The sequence below is a fragment of the Berghia stephanieae genome, chromosome 1 (genome assembly GCF_034508935.2).
Source record: "Berghia stephanieae isolate SIO BIC M18660-M18661 chromosome 1, UCSD_Bste_1.3, whole genome shotgun sequence".
Classification (NCBI taxonomy): Eukaryota; Metazoa; Mollusca; class Gastropoda; order Nudibranchia; family Aeolidiidae; genus Berghia; species Berghia stephanieae.
In genome coordinates, this window is record NC_088360.1 from 26,681,208 (window position 1) to 26,697,613 (window position 16,406).

The 16,406-nt window shown below is 38.3% G+C and overlaps 1 protein-coding gene across 1 annotated transcript in view; it reads left to right on the plus strand.

Annotated features, from left to right (window-relative positions):
* Positions 1-16,074, plus strand: part of LOC144971058 (leukocyte tyrosine kinase receptor-like) — a 144,398-nt gene extending 128,324 nt beyond the window's left edge. Inside the window, exons 22-28 of the mRNA XM_078911397.1 lie at positions 609-738; positions 1,434-1,531; positions 3,229-3,321; positions 6,828-6,929; positions 12,909-13,043; positions 14,487-14,577; positions 15,665-16,074. Coding sequence (XP_078767523.1) covers positions 609-738; positions 1,434-1,531; positions 3,229-3,321; positions 6,828-6,929; positions 12,909-13,043; positions 14,487-14,577; positions 15,665-15,934 — 919 coding nt within the window. The 3' untranslated portion in view covers positions 15,935-16,074. The remainder of the gene's footprint in view (positions 1-608; positions 739-1,433; positions 1,532-3,228; positions 3,322-6,827; positions 6,930-12,908; positions 13,044-14,486; positions 14,578-15,664) is intronic.
* Positions 16,075-16,406: the final 332 nt, after the last annotated feature.

A 16,406-nucleotide genomic window follows, 5' to 3' on the forward strand; every position in this document is an offset into this window, starting at 1 on the left:
CTGTATAGAATGAAGTTGTTACTTTTTTGTTTCAGTAAAAAAAAGTATATTCTTGTGTTGGGTGGGAGTGAATTTCCGGGGACAATTCTAAAAATGGCTGGTAAGGAGAGAGTTAACATGACTCTCAGCTTGGCAAAAACTCTGAAACCTGGGACTTCGCGAAGGGTCATTTTGATCGATCGATATTTGAAGGACTAGATTTCTGGCCAACATTTCAAATACGTGTTTTTAAGAGAGAGGCAGAATACTTTCTGATACCACAGATATCATTTTAATAGAAATAATATGTAAAAGTTGCTGCTTGAAGCTCGAAGATTTAAATAATAATGTGAAATTGGATGTAATCTTCAATTTAATATACGAAAACAGATCAAATGGACGTTTCGGGTTCCCCCTCTTTCAACAATACAGGATGAATGAAACACTACAGACGAATGAGGTAATGTGGTAGTGGCGTCTGTAGTGTTTCATTCATCCTGTTTGTTGAAAGAGGGGGGAACCCGAAACGTCCATTTGATCTGTTTACGTATATTAAATTGAAGCATTACATTCCATTTCAAATTGATTGTTATTTAGAAATGAAATGACACAACACATTTCTTTCACAGCAAATTCAACCACCCTAACATCGTCAAATATATCGGCACATGCTTTGACCAGCATCCACATTATCTCATTCTGGAACTCCTAGAAGGCGGCGATCTGAAATCCTTTCTACACCAAGCCAGGCCAAAAAGAGTGAGTTTTAACCCTTTGGCAAATTGACTAAATTTCTTTTATACTTAATTTATAAATTTTCTCAAAATTCATTAAGTTTAAACTACAAACCAAGCTATTCTTAACAAATTAATGTATTAGAAGCTTTCAGATAGTAACAGCATGTTTTATACCAAGCAATGCAGGGTATATTTTGAAAGAAGAATTAAGGTTCTAATTTCTAATTCTATTTCAAAAGTTGTAATTTAACAAAGTTAGCTTTAAATTTGGTGTCTTAAACTAGAGCATTTTTATTGCGCAATATCCACTTAACGTGCTCAGGGCACTTTACATGGAAACCCCAGCCAACAGCAACATTTTACATATACGACGAGACATGACGCCTGTAAGTCGATATTACAATCTTTTCCTACAGATACAACGCTGTTAACGGCCAGGTATTCATTTTACACATGATTACGGTGAGAGAATGTGAATAAAGAGTCTTTTCCAAGGACTCAACTTTGCACCGAGCGAGGCTCGCACCCAAGACCTTCCGATCCGAAAGCGAGTGTCATACCACTAGACCACTTAGCCGCACTATTAAAATTGTTAGATAGAAAATTAAGACCGAATCATATCTCTGACTAGCACAAACATTATTTTTAGAACACGAGACCTAACCTGCAGTATTTTTCCAGGTTCATTCTAAAACACAATCTCTATCTTTTGACCAGGATGTTCCGTGGACAGTGACAGTGGTTGACTTGCTTCGCCTCTCTCTGGACATTGCCAGGGGTTGTCAACATTTGGAAGAAAAACACTTTATACACAGGTACGATGAATGGGCATGATCTATATATTGCCTTTCCATGTGCTCGATGTCATTGGTCACATTGTAAAGTGTGCTCAAAATGACCCACATAGTGAAAAATATTCACAGCTTTTAAAATATCTAGAATCACGATTGGTCATTTTGTTCAGAATGACACATGAGTACGTGTACAATTTTCATAAACAGTGTGTTTACATTTGTTAAGAAGCATCCAATCGTTGGACAGCAACAAATCATGTGATTGATGACTTGGTTGGACGAAAAAAATGAATATAGATCGCTCCCATTGGGTAGATGTGAAATTGGTTTGTTCTGTATTTTTATTACCAGGGTGGAAAATCCTAATGTACCTTGTACCATTGTATATTGTCATTTTGAAATGATGTAGGTAGTTGTGTCAATGGGAACGATCTAGAATTATTATTTTTCCATGTGCTCGCGCCAAATGTACTCAAAATGACCTGAATACTGAAAAGTGTTCAGTTTTCGAAACATCCAACATCACAATAGTTCATTTTGTTCAGCTAGGCCGATGGGTATGTTTACAACTTTCATAATTAAAGCAGCATGTTTATGTTTATTAAGAAATGTCCAATCATTGGACAGAAACAAATCATGTGATTGATGACTCGTTGGGACGAAAACCTGAATATAGAGTGCTCCGATGGGGGCGATCTATATTCATGTTTTCGTCCAACTGAGTCATCAATCACATGATTTGTTGAGGTCCAACGATTGGATATTTATTAACAAATGTAAACGCACTGCTTTATAAAAGTTGTAAATATTCCCGTGTTTCAAGCTGAACAAAATGAACAATTGTGATTTAAGATATTTCAAAAGCAGTAAATACGTTTCACTGTGTGGGTAATTTTGAGCACGCTTTGCAATTTGACCAATGACCTCGAGCACATGGAAAGGGAATATCGATCATGCCCATTCAATGGGCATGATCTATATTAACTTTCCACGTGCTCTAGGTGCTCAAAGTGACCCACATAGTGAAAAGTGCTCACAGCTTTCGAAATATCTAACATCACGATTGGTCATTTTGTTAGTGTGTTTACATTTTAAAAGAAATATCCAATCGTTGTACAGCAACAAATCATGTGATTGATGACTTTGTTGGACGAAAATCTGAATATAGATCGCTCCCATTCACCCACTGACGTATAATATCTGTTTTTATAGTCTTTTATAGAACAATTATTAGATCTATGACAACAGCCCAATTATCATAGCCTTTAAAGACTTGATATCGTTTTGATCAGTGAGATTAGCTCGTGACAATCAACAAAAGAAGAGGTATTTTTCTAGTTTTTAACCCAATTGGATTCAATAGTCTGACGTCACGTCACCCAGCAACAGCGGCCATCGTTGTTCTTAACAAAGAAAATCATTCCTTTTCATTCTTAATGCTGGCTAGAACTTTTCATAAGTCTTGTGTTCAGAATGTGTAAAAAGTCAAAACATGATCAGATTTATAATGGGTTTTTTTTTCCCCTCTGGATACGCTTTTATGCTCGTCGGAGAAATATTTGATAAGGGCGTCCGCCATTGTTCCGATAGTTTAGAGCCTGTGTTACTAAGTTACCATGCGCCATTAGGAGGGAAGTGACGTTACGACTGTTGAAGCGTATTGTTGTTAGCACCATACAATATTATCTATTGTTTATCTATTATTCTCCACAATCCAGGGACATTGCAGCACGGAATTGTTTGCTCACCACGAAGGGGCCAAACAGAATCGCCAAGATCGCAGACTTTGGGATGGCACGAGATATTTACAGGTATTTAGATAACACACATAAACAGTGTTGTTGTTCGGAAATTACAGGAAAATAGCTCCTACTTTCTTTCTCGTTCTCAAGCGTCTTCAAATAACCCGGCCCACTCATTCCGAAGCCTTCCTTTACAAAATAAAGGGCTGGTACATTCCCTAATATTACAACACACGGATAGGCGTCGGCCACCAAAAGAATACTGAGTTTGCGCCAACGGGTCCCGTTAGAGATAGACGACGATTGGGATTGTTTGGAAGCTTTAACCCTTTGCCCACTAGTCATTATGACATCCGAAATGCTATCGCCTTCTACATCTACGCCAGAATAGAAATAGAGGGTGGAGCCTACCATGATATAACATTTTATGGATCCCTAATTTCATCATATCAGTTCTGTCCACTGACAGGTGGGTGGATATCGCTTTCAAGAACTTATGTCCTTATACGAAATCCTGAGTTTTTGACCAATCAACGGATTGCTCTTTTGATAGCTCGCTTGTCAACATGAGTCAGCTCAGCCCTTGATTTATGTAAAGGCATCACATGCGGTATATGTTGTGTAACTTCAAAGACCACGGTTGACCGAAAGCGATGAATGGAAGCCCTACTGTGGCGTGGAGAACGAGGTCTTGTATGTATAGTTACGTCATATCTCAACGCTCGTGAATTCTTAGTACGGCTGGACTCACAATCAAAACTCGAAATCTGTGTTTTAAACTCTTGAATCAATCGAATTACATCAGTGCGTTCGTCTCATTGAGAAATGAAAAACGATATATAAATCAAGAACATCGACCGGAAAATAAGGAAATTATCATAAAATTATAAAATTTGAGAAAGCTATTTTCAAAATCAAATATATTACAAAAAAGGTTATTTCTCGACCGATTTTTATGAGACAAAGACAATTTTTCTCCACTTTTCAAGCTGATTCCAACAATGAGGTTTTCAAATTTATCGCGATAAGATTATTTGTCTTTATTTTTTTTAATACCCAATTGACTGCTCAGGAAATGAATACGTAATCCTTGGCGGCTAGCGAGTAGGTGTTAAATTTTGCTTACCCTTTCCCACGCAGACGCACACACACACACACACACACACAACACACACACACACAGACTGAACACACAATGTATGTCTTTCACTTCTGGCCAAAGTTGCCTTATTACAACTTAGACTCGAATGATAACAGCGAGTAGGGTGTCAGATTAAACTTCAGTTTTAAAAGTCAAATTCAATTCACACCGTAATAAATCATAATAATGATCATTCTTGATATATTAGAGCATTAAAATATTTAATTCACATTACCATAAATATATTTTAAATATATGTATTTTGTAATTATTTTAGCGACGATACGAACCCCTTTTAATCGTCGAGCCGAACGATAGGATGCTAGACGACGATAAGTCTGTGTGTGTGTGTGTGTGTGTGTGTGTGTGTGTGTGTGTGCGTGCGTCTACGTGGGAAAGGGTAAGCAAAATTTAACACCTACTCGCTAGCCGCCAAGGATTACGTATTCATTTCCTGAGCAGTCAATTGGGTATAAAAAAAAAATAATGACAAATAATCTTATCGCGATAAATTTGAAAACCTCATTGTTGGAATCAGCTTGAAAAGTGGAGAAAGATTGTCTTTGTCTCATAAAAATCGGTCTAGAAATAACCTTTTTTGTAATAGATTAGATTTTGAAAACAGCTTTCTCAAATTTTATAATTTTATGATAATTTCCTTGTTTTCCGATCGATGTTCTTGATTTATATATCGTTTTTCATTTCTCAATGAGACGAACGCACTGATGTAACTCGATTGATTCAAGAGTTTAAAACACATATTTCGTGTTTTGATTGTGAGTCCAGCCGTACTAAGAATTCACGAGCGTTGAGATATGACGTAACTATACATACAAGACCTCGTTCTCCACGCCACAGTAGGGCTTCCATTCATCGCTTTCGGTCAAACGTGGTCTTTGAAGTTACACAACATATACCGCCTGTGATGCCTGTACATAAATCAAGGGTTGAGCTGACTCATTTTGACAAGCGAGCTATCAAAAGAGCAATCGTTGATTGGTCAAAAACTCAGAATTTCATATAAGGACACAAGTTCTGGAAAGCGATACCCACCCATCTGTCAGTGGACAGAACTGATATGACGAAATTAGGGCTCCATAAAATGTTATATCATGGTAGGCTCCACCCTCTATTTCTGTTCTGGCGTAGATGTAGAAGGCGATAGCATTTCGGATGTCATATTGACTAGTGGGCAAAGGGTTAAAGCTTCCAAACAATCCCAATCGTCGTCTATCTCTAATCGGCCCCGTTAGAGCCCCGATGCGCAATCTGTCTAATAAAAGGCGGCACGGTTGCACTATTAAAGTATGGGGGTCCCAACAGCTCAGTTGGTAGAGAACTTGCTTCACAAGCAAAGGGACTGAGATCGATCCCGATACTGTCGAGATTTTTTTTCTGACCCTGTGTCCACACAGCAGTAATTGGGTAGCTGGGTCTGACAGATCTGGCGGAAAGTACTTTGCTATAGATTAGCGTCCTCTCCAAAAGGTAGCAATCAAGTGCTAATGTCCGTTTCACGCTATTGAAACTGGGATAAATTCCGGCTCATGGGCCCATGACTCTGAAGGACTACTTTAATGTTGGTACTATTAAATAAAATTCACTATTTAAGTTTTGTTGTTATTATACAGAGGTTATTTTAGATGCTTAAAAAATCATAGTCAAAAATACTGAGACAAAGATAGGTAATTATTTCAAACCCGAAAACAAATTCATTTCTGACACGACGCCTCAAAACAGGATCATCCGGTGTGGTTGAAATGCTAAGTATTAAAACTGTAGTTTAAAAAAACAACATGCGATTTTTGGTTATGTTCATGTTTTATTTGTGCGGCTATGTGGTCTAGTGGTATATTTTCGGAACGGAAGGTACTGGGTTCGAGCATCGCTCAACGCATAGTTGAGTCCTTTGAAAAGGATCTTTACTCACATTCTCTCATCGTACTCAGGTGTAAAATGTGTACCTGGTCGTTAACGACAGCGTTGTCTCTGTCCGAAACAATTGTAGTATCGCCTAACAGGCGTCATGTCTCGTTCTACATGTTACGTGTTGCTGTTGGTCATGGACCCCTTGTATAGCGCTTTGAGCATATTTAGTGGATATTGCTCTATAGAAAAGCTCAATCTTTTTTTAACGCTCAATTCTTTAAGGAGAATAAATATGATTTCATTTACTGACGAAATGTGTATTTTCACTGTGTATATTTTTATTTGAAAATCGTTTTATTTATTTATTATTATTTGTATTTATTTTTGGTATCTTGGTCATCCTGACATAATGCGGTTTTCAGTTGATGGATCACATTTTGTTTTTAATGAAATATTGATTTTAATAAAAAAATATTTTGTCATCAGATGACAGCAGCAGCGAATAGGTTCAACAACGATTTTGCAAATAAATAGTAACAGCTTGTCATTTTCTCTACTGTTTCAGGTCAGATTATTACAAAAAGGCAGGGAGGGCAATGCTTCCTGTCAAATGGATGCCTCCTGAAGCCTTCCTGGATGGGATATTTACGTCAAAGACCGACGTCTGGTAAGACACTTTGACTATATATTATTTTCAACCTTTGTAGCTGGCGTTCGATTTTACTCTAACTGTAATCAGAATGACATATTTTAATAAAAGAACAGTTAGATTTGCACTGCCCGACGTGCACTTATTTTAGGGTCTGATTACCAAACTTGTTACAGGATTTTTGCAGTAATGAATATACTCTTCACTCTCTCCTTACCGATCATGTTCAGTATTTTCCCAAAATGGCAGGCTTACCCAGCAGAAAAAATGATTTTTAAAACTCAAACAAGCTCTCTACAAAACAACTTAACGTTCTTATTAATCAAAAAAAGATCATTCTTCACAGTTTGTGAAGTACAAAATAAATCTGAATAAGAAAAATATATATTGTGTCGTAATAAATGTGACGATTTTGCTGTAGGTGGTAAGGAGAGGGTTAAACGAACGCATATGTTGGTCATAACAACAATATTGAATCAAGCCCATAAATGCGTTTGGTGCTCAGACTGCATATAATAATTGCACCTCAGAATTACCGTGCTACAACGAAATACATTTTTTTCAGATTTTGGCCAGAAATGATTAACTTGGAATATCGATCGATTGAATGACCTTCAACTTGTCAAAAAGTCCCAAACCTAAGACTTCAATAGAGTTCGAAGGTACGACAACTCTCCCCGGCCAGACGGAGTTGTCGTACCAGTAAGGTCGCGGGTTCCAAACCTCCATCGCCGCCGCGAAATTTTTATTCTCTATTGTCTTCTGGCACTTTCCTACCCACTTCATCTCTTTTTTTTTAAGCCAAAATTTTAGAATGGGTTTCACAAGATTGCTTCAGAGTAGTTGAATGTTGAAAGCAGAAAAAAACTGAGCGATGTAATGATTTAAAACGATTTCAGTTTCGCTCGTAAAGGGTCAATGCATTGATTTTCAAAAAAAAAAAAAAAAAAAAAAAAAAAAGATAGATGAATCCAGAAATAAACGAGGAAGGAGAAGGCGTTGATTTTTAAAGTTAAACAAAATGTTTGTTAGTTTGTTTGTCTCTTTATTTTAATGGCTTCCGATGTACTGTTAGTTGAGACATAGGCTAGTAGTAAAATTTAAAAAAAAATTAAATTGAGCTTTTATATAGAGCAATATCCACTAAATGTGCTCAAAGCGCTTTACAAGGGGACTCTGGTCAACAGCAACATTTAACATGTAGGACGGGACATAACGCCTATTAGGCGATATTACAATTTTTCGGACAAATACAACGCTGTTAACGGCCAGGTACTCATTTTACACCTGAGTACGGTGAGAGAATGTGAGTAAAGAGTCTTTTCCAAGGACTCAACTATGCGCCGAGCGCGAGGCTCGAACCCAGGACCTTCCGATCCGAAAGCGAGTGTCATACCACTAGACCACATAGCCGCAGTTGAGACATAGGCTGGTAATACTTGGGGCAGACAACGGGGAAAATGTTTGTTAGTTTGTTTGTCTCTTTGATTTTAATGGCTTTCCGATGTACTGTTAGTTGAGACATAGGCTAGTAGTAAAATTTTAAAAAATAATTAAATTGAGCTTTTATATAGAGCAATATCCACTAAATGTGCTCAAAGCGCTTTACAAGGGGACTCTGGTCAACAGCAACATTTAACATGTAGGACGGGACATAACGCCTATTAGGCGATATTACAATTTTTCGGACAAAGACAACGCTGTTAACGGCCAGGTACTCATTTTACCACCTGAGTACGGTGAGAGAATGTGAGTAAAGAGTCTTTTCCAAGGACTCAACTATGCGCCGAGCGCGAGGCTCGAACCCAGGACCTTCCGATCAGAAAGCGAGTGGCATACCACTAGACCACATAGCCGCAGTTGAGACATAGGCTGGTAATACTTGGGGCAGACAACGGGGAAAATGTTTGTTAGTTTGTTTGTCTCTTTGATTTTAATGGCTTTCCGATGTACTGTTAGTTGAGACATAGGCTAGTAGTAAAATTTAAAAAAAAATTAAATTGAGCTTTTATATAGAGCAATATCCACTAAATGTGCTCAAAGCGCTTTACAAGGGGACTCTGGTCAACAGCAACATTTAACATGTAGGACGGGACATAACGCCTATTAGGCGATATTACAATTTTTCGGACAAAGACAACGCTGTTAACGGCCAGGTACTCATTTTACACCTGAGTACGGTGAGAGAATGTGAGTAAAGAGTCTTTTCCAAGGACTCAACTATGCGCCGAGCGCGAGGCTCGAACCCAGGACCTTCCGATCAGAAAGCGAGTGGCATACCACTAGACCACATAGCCGCAGTTGAGACATAGGCTGGTAATACTTGGGGCAGACAACGGGGAAAATGTTTGTTAGTTTGTTTGTCTCTTTGATTTTAATGGCTTTCCGATGTACTGTTAGTTGAGACATAGGCTAGTAGTAAAATTTTAAAAAAAATTAAATTGAGCTTTTATATAGAGCAATATCCACTAAATGTGCTCAAAGCGCTTTACAAGGGGACTCTGGTCAACAGCAACATTTAACATGTAGGACGGGACATAACGCCTATTAGGCGATATTACAATTTTTCGGACAAAGACAACGCTGTTAACGGCCAGGTACTCATTTTACACCTGAGTACGGTGAGAGAATGTGAGTAAAGAGTCTTTTCCAAGGACTCAACTATGCGCCGAGCGCGAGGCTCGAACCCAGGACCTTCCGATCCGAAAGCGAGTGGCATACCACTAGACCACATAGCCGCAGTTGAGACATAGGCTGGTAATACTTGGGGCAGACAACGGGGAAAAGGTTTGTTAGTTTGTTTGTCTCTTTGATTTTAATGGCTTTCCGATGTACTGTTAGTTGAGACATAGGCTAGTAGTAAAATTTAAAAAAAAAATTAAATTGAGCTTTTATATAGAGCAATATCCACTAAATGTGCTCAAAGCGCTTTACAAGGGGACTCTGGTCAACATCAACATTTAACATGTAGGACGGGACATAACGCCTATTAGGCGATATTACAATTTTTCGGACAAAGACAACGCTGTTAACGGCCAGGTACTCATTTTACACCTGAGTACGGTGAGAGAATGTGAGTAAAGAGTCTTTTCCAAGGACTCAACTATGCGCCGAGCGCGAGGCTCGAACCCAGGACCTTCCGATCAGAAAGCGAGTGGCATACCACTAGACCACATAGCCGCAGTTGAGACATAGGCTGGTAATACTTGGGGCAGACAACGGGGAAAATGTTTGTTAGTTTGTTTGTCTCTTTGATTTTAATGGCTTTCCGATGTACTGTTAGTTGAGACATAGGCTAGTAGTAAAATTTAAAAAAAAAATTAAATTGAGCTTTTATATAGAGCAATATCCACTAAATGTGCTCAAAGCGCTTTACAAGGGGACTCTGGTCAACAGCAACATTTAACATGTAGGACGGGACATAACGCCTATTAGGCGATATTACAATTTTTCGGACAAAGACAACGCTGTTAACGGCCAGGTACTCATTTTACACCTGAGTACGGTGAGAGAATGTGAGTAAAGAGTCTTTTCCAAGGACTCAACTATGCGCCGAGCGCGAGGCTCGAACCCAGGACCTTCCGATCAGAAAGCGAGTGGCATACCACTAGACCACATAGCCGCAGTTGAGACATAGGCTGGTAATACTTGGGGCAGACAACGGGGAAAATGTTTGTTAGTTTGTTTGTCTCTTTGATTTTAATGGCTTTCCGATGTACTGTTAGTTGAGACATAGGCTAGTAGTAAAATTTTAAAAAAAAATTAAATTGAGCTTTTATATAGAGCAATATCCACTAAATGTGCTCAAAGCGCTTTACAAGGGGACTCTGGTCAACAGCAACATTTAACATGTAGGACGGGACATAACGCCTATTAGGCGATATTACAATTTTTGGACAAAGACAACGCTGTTAACGGCCAGGTACTCATTTTACACCTGAGTACGGTGAGAGAATGTGAGTAAAGAGTCTTTTCCAAGGACTCAACTATGCGCCGAGCGCGAGGCTCGAACGCAGGACCTTCCGATCAGAAAGCGAGTGGCATACCACTAGACCACATAGCCGCAGTTGAGACATAGGCTGGTAATACTTGGGGCAGACAAGGGGGGAAATGTTGCAGCCTGCACTCCGTAATCTAATTATCTCTTTCCCTACGATTTTCAAGCTTTTTACTGAAATTATGTCATACGGACACATCACGTATAGATAGTATGCGCTTGGCTAAGAAGCTCATAACATTGCCATCCGGAAGTATAACGGACCAACACACAAAACTGTGTGTATCCATGAACGTTTAAAGTTGGGTTAATACAGTTCAGTGAGCAATACTCATAAACGCGGATGGCAAAAAACAATAACAAAGACATGAGTGACGTCATCTTCGAACTATCTATATATATATGGGATTTTTAAAATCAATTTTGAAAACAATATTATGTACATTCTGTACGTGCGGTTATGTGTTCTAGTGGAATGACACTCGCGTTCGGATCGGAAGGTCCTGGGTTCGAGCCTCGCGCTCGGCGCATAGTTCAATCCTTGTGTAATAGAATGACCATTCTATCTAATGTTATTTGATTTTGTACTCTACTACTTGTCGCTACCATCACTATTTAATTGTATGCAAGTAATGCAAGACTGTGTGCCTCTGTGGTTGATATCAACATTCCTTTACTCGTGTGTGTTACTATGACCAATAGTACGCTGTGTGTTGTGTGTTAAGCCCTTACACAGGTAGTCTCTCGATGTAGTACTATTTTTATCCTCGTCTGGGTGTGACTTATGGACTGATACTATATTTTTGTGCTTTCTTTCACCACTTCACATCGTTATAACTTCATTTTAACAACTATGATCATTTACAGATTTATATCACTAATTCTGACTCTATTACACTTGGAAAAGACTCTTTACTCGCATTCTCTCACCGTACTCATGTGTAAAATGAGTACCTGGCCGTTTACAGCGTTGTCTTTGTCAGAAAAAATTGTAATATCGCCTAACAGGCGGCATGTCCCGTCCTACATTTTAAGTGTTGCTGTTGACCAATATCCCCTTGTAAAGCGCTTTGAGCACTTTTAGTGGATATTGCGCTATAGAATAGCTCAATATTATATAATGTTGAACAAAAAAAGATTTACAAAACCGTTTTAAGACCTTGTAAATGTAACACAGATTTTCCTTCAAATTTTGTAATTTATGAATCAAATCTGAATAAGAAAAATGGTGTTTGTATCGTACGGATTGTGACGATTTTCCCATAGTTGGTAAGGAGAATGTTTATAGAAAGGATGGATTTACAAATAAATCTAAGTCATTCTGATGTCCTGAACAAATTTTATTGAAATAAAGAAACAATGCCCTATTCCGCAATATGCTAGGCAGGCAGGTACAAGGATCAATATGAACCAAAAATAATGAGACATAGATAATGATATGCACAGGACAAGTATAAGATTATATGGAACACAATAGACAGTGCACAAGGCAAGAACGATAACACTACACACTCAACGTGTGTAGTTCAAATAAGTAATCGGACATCAGATGACTACAAACACAGGACATACACAAGCACATATACACATATGGTATATAACCTATCGTCAGAGGATAAACGGCATTTTGTCAGGGTAAACCAGATGACAAAAAGTGATCTAAAACTTAACATGAACAGAAATTTGGGACTCTAGTTTAAACGACCTCAAGATATTGTCTTCATAATAATAATAATATTATAGAATTGGCTCGAGTTTAATAGTTATTCGATAAATCTTCATTTTAGTACCTAAAAACCACCCAGACATAATACCGTTTAGAGGCGGTGGGTCACATATATATATATATATATATATATATATATATATATATATATATATATATATATATATATATGTATGTGTGTGTGTGTATGTGAATATATTACTGTTTTACAGTATGAGTGTTTGTCTGTTTGGTTGCGGGCGTCTTTAATTAACAACTTCTATTTTTCTTCAAGGTCGTATGGAATTCTTCTATGGGAAGTGTTCTCTCTGGGCCACATGCCCTACCCAGGATGTTCCAATGAAGACGTCATGAACCTCGTCACTAAAGGAGGACGCTTGGAGCCACCAGCGGGCTGCATTCCATCAGTGTAAGCTTCATAAATGTGCGGCTATGTGATCTAGTGGTATGATCGGAAGGTCCAGGGTTCGAGCCTCGCGCTCGGCGCATAGTTGAGTCCTTGGAAAAGGCTCTTTACTCACATTCTCTCAGCGTACTCAGGTGTAAAATGAGTACCTGGCCGTTAACAGCGTTGTCTGTGTTCAAAAAGTGTAATATCGCCTAACAGGCGTCATGTCCCGTCCTACATGTTAAATGTTGCTGTTGACCAGGGACCCCTTGTAAAGCGCTTTGAGCACATTTAGTGGATATTGCGCTATATAAAAGCTCTTTTTTTTTCTTGGAAAATTCAACATGGGATTCTTGCAGTCTCACGTTTTCGAACTCCGAATGTGTTTCCAATCACTGCACGTCACTTCCCTCGTAACGCATTGTAACTTAATAACTGTTTCTAAACTATCGGAACAATGGCGGACGCCCCTTATGAAATACTTTTCCGACGAGCATAAAAGTGTATCTAGAAGAGAAAAACATTATAAATCTGATCATGTTGTGACTTTTATACATTCTGATCACATGAAATGTGAAAAAGTTCTAGCCAGCATGAAGAATAAAAAGTACAGATTTTCTTTGTTTAGAACCAAGCTGCTGGTTGCTGGGCGGACGTGACATCAGATTGTTGAAGCCTATTGAGAGCGAACGTTTTTTCAATTCCCTCACGATTAACACAAAATAAGGATTCTAAAATGAAAAAACGCATGCATTATTTTAAAATCAACCTCTCCTAAATAAGTTTGATTTCATTATTTTGATAATTAAAGAACTTCTTTTTAAAGTGTTTCAAGCTGTGTGTTATTTACCTTTTTTCAGTTAAAATTTAGAGATTATGTATTCTTTTTAAACTTGATATAATTACGTGTTACTATATAGGATGAGGTATAATGTTATCACAAATAATGACTCTTACTGGTTTAATTGTTAAGAATCCTTTGGTTTGGTATCAACCATTTCAATGTTATCCTATGTATAACATCTTGGCGATTTTATCAAAATCAAAAATATCATTGCAGTGCCATGATCAACATGATTTTAAATGAAACGGTTTTCATCTTCCATTTTTTATCTTTGTCAAAACAGCAAGATATGGGGTCAGATTGGAGAATTCTGGGTAATGTAAATGTTGCTGCTCGAAGCTCGAAGAAATAAATGTAAATGTTGTTGCTCGAAGCTCGAAGAAATAATTGTAAATGTTGCTGTTCGAAGCATTATCACAGTCGTCTCTAGTGTTCCATTCATCCTGTTTTGTTGATAAAGGGGAAACACGAAACGTCCATTTTATATGTTTTCGAATATTAAATTGAAGCTTACAATAATTCCATTTCACGTTGTTATTCAATGTCAGATTGAAGTAAAACCAAATTCCGCGTGTAACAGGTTAATAACCATCAATCATTGTTTTGGTTTTAATCCACAGGTTTGATATTATGACGTCATGCTGGGCAACGATGGCCGAAACGCGACCCAACTTCGGTCTCATCATAGCCGTTCTGGAAAGGACAATCCAGGTTGGTGGTATGGTCATGTGCTGATGACTTTGACTGACTGATGGACCGTAGCCATCGTTAAGTTATAGCCTGACACTGAAACCGTAGCCATCGCTAACTTATAGCCTGACACTGGCCAAAAAATGACGTGAAAATGCCAGTCTTTTGGCACTAAAGAAAACAAATCGTGAGTTGTATTCAATAGTTCAACCAATGAAATAACTTGTTTCCTTGAGCTCTACTAACGACAACTCATTAGACGCTACACAAACCTACAAATGACGTCAAACTGCAAGTCCCAAAGGGTTCTAGTGCCAGGCTATATGTCAACGATGGCCACACTTTGACTGACTGATGGACCGTAGCAATCGTTAAGTTATAGCCCGAAACAGAAACAAAAAAAGACTGGTATAAATATACATGAAATACCTTCGAAAACCGTAGGGGCAGCGTGGTCCAGCGGTACGGTCTTTACTTCGTACCCGAAAGGTACAGGATTCGATCAACCGTATCTGCGCTGCGTGGCCCTGAGCAAGTCACCTCGCCGTAGATCAATTTTGGGCGCTGCACTGCGGTTGACGCCTGGGTTATTTCAGTCTTCACTTGGAATAGATCCTAGAGACAAATTTCCCCTGTAGGATGAATTAAGTGAATTCCATTTTTTATTTATTTATTTATTTATAAAATGGATTTCCTTCCTGCAATGTCATTTTTGTGTACATTCTATGGTTTCGGAGTTCGCAATATAAAGTTAAGAAGCCTCATTTTGTAACAATTCAATCGATTTTGAGTGTGATAATTGACCAGAATGGTGACCAATATTTCAAAACTTTAGTCCTACTGTTGAGTTCATTACAGTACTTAACACACGAGAAAGATGTTAATTTATGTCAACTTGGTTCCATATAGTTTGCAGTGAGAATATTATTTTAAAAATTGTAAAGCGCATTAAGCATGGCGAGCCCTTGGAAATAAACATATTATATGCACTATGCATATTTTTAAAATGTATTTTATTACAATGTTCTTGAAATTTTGTAAAATGATAACAATTTGCTATTTATTCTGTCCCTCCTGCCTTTTTCCTCTCTCCCCTTTCCCTATACAGGACGACGAAACGTCATCACATTGCGTTCCTTTTTACTACACCCCTCCAGTTATCCATTCCAAAAGGACGTGTATCAAACATGCAAATCGATTCGCAAATGACATGGTGTCCTCCAAAGGCGCTTGCGGTCACAACTCCGATCAGAGCTCAAACTCTAGACACTCCAAGCTTCAGGTTGATTTTGAGAAAGAGCAGAGCTACCTGGAACCCCTGATATCCCGCACAGCCTCTGATTCATCTGCCACCAAACAGATATTTTTGCCTACCTGAACGCAATCGAGCTTAATGTACGAAAAGAAGAAGTTGAAGATGACCAAGAAAAAGGAGAAGAAGGTGATGAAGAAGAAGAAGAAGAAGAAGAAGAAGAAGAAGAAGAAGAAGAAGAAGAAGAAGAAGAAGAAGAAGAAGAAGAAGAAGAAGAAGAAGAAGAGGAAGAGGAAGAAGAAGAAGAAGAAGAAGAAGAAGAAGAAGAAGAAGAAGAAGAAGATCTTAGGAGAAGAGGAAGAGAAGATGGAAGATAAAGAGGAAAGGGTGAGGAGGAGATAAAGAGGAGAATGATGATTGCGAAGATGTTGATTATGAGGATAATGAGGAGAAAGAGAATGATAGGATGAATAGGATGAGGCATATAAGAAGAGGAAGACGAAGAAAAGGAAATGGAGGAAGAGGAGGAGGAAGAAGAGGGGGCCAAGATCAGGAGAAGAAGAAGAAGAAGAAGAAGAAGAAGAAGAAGAAGAAGAAG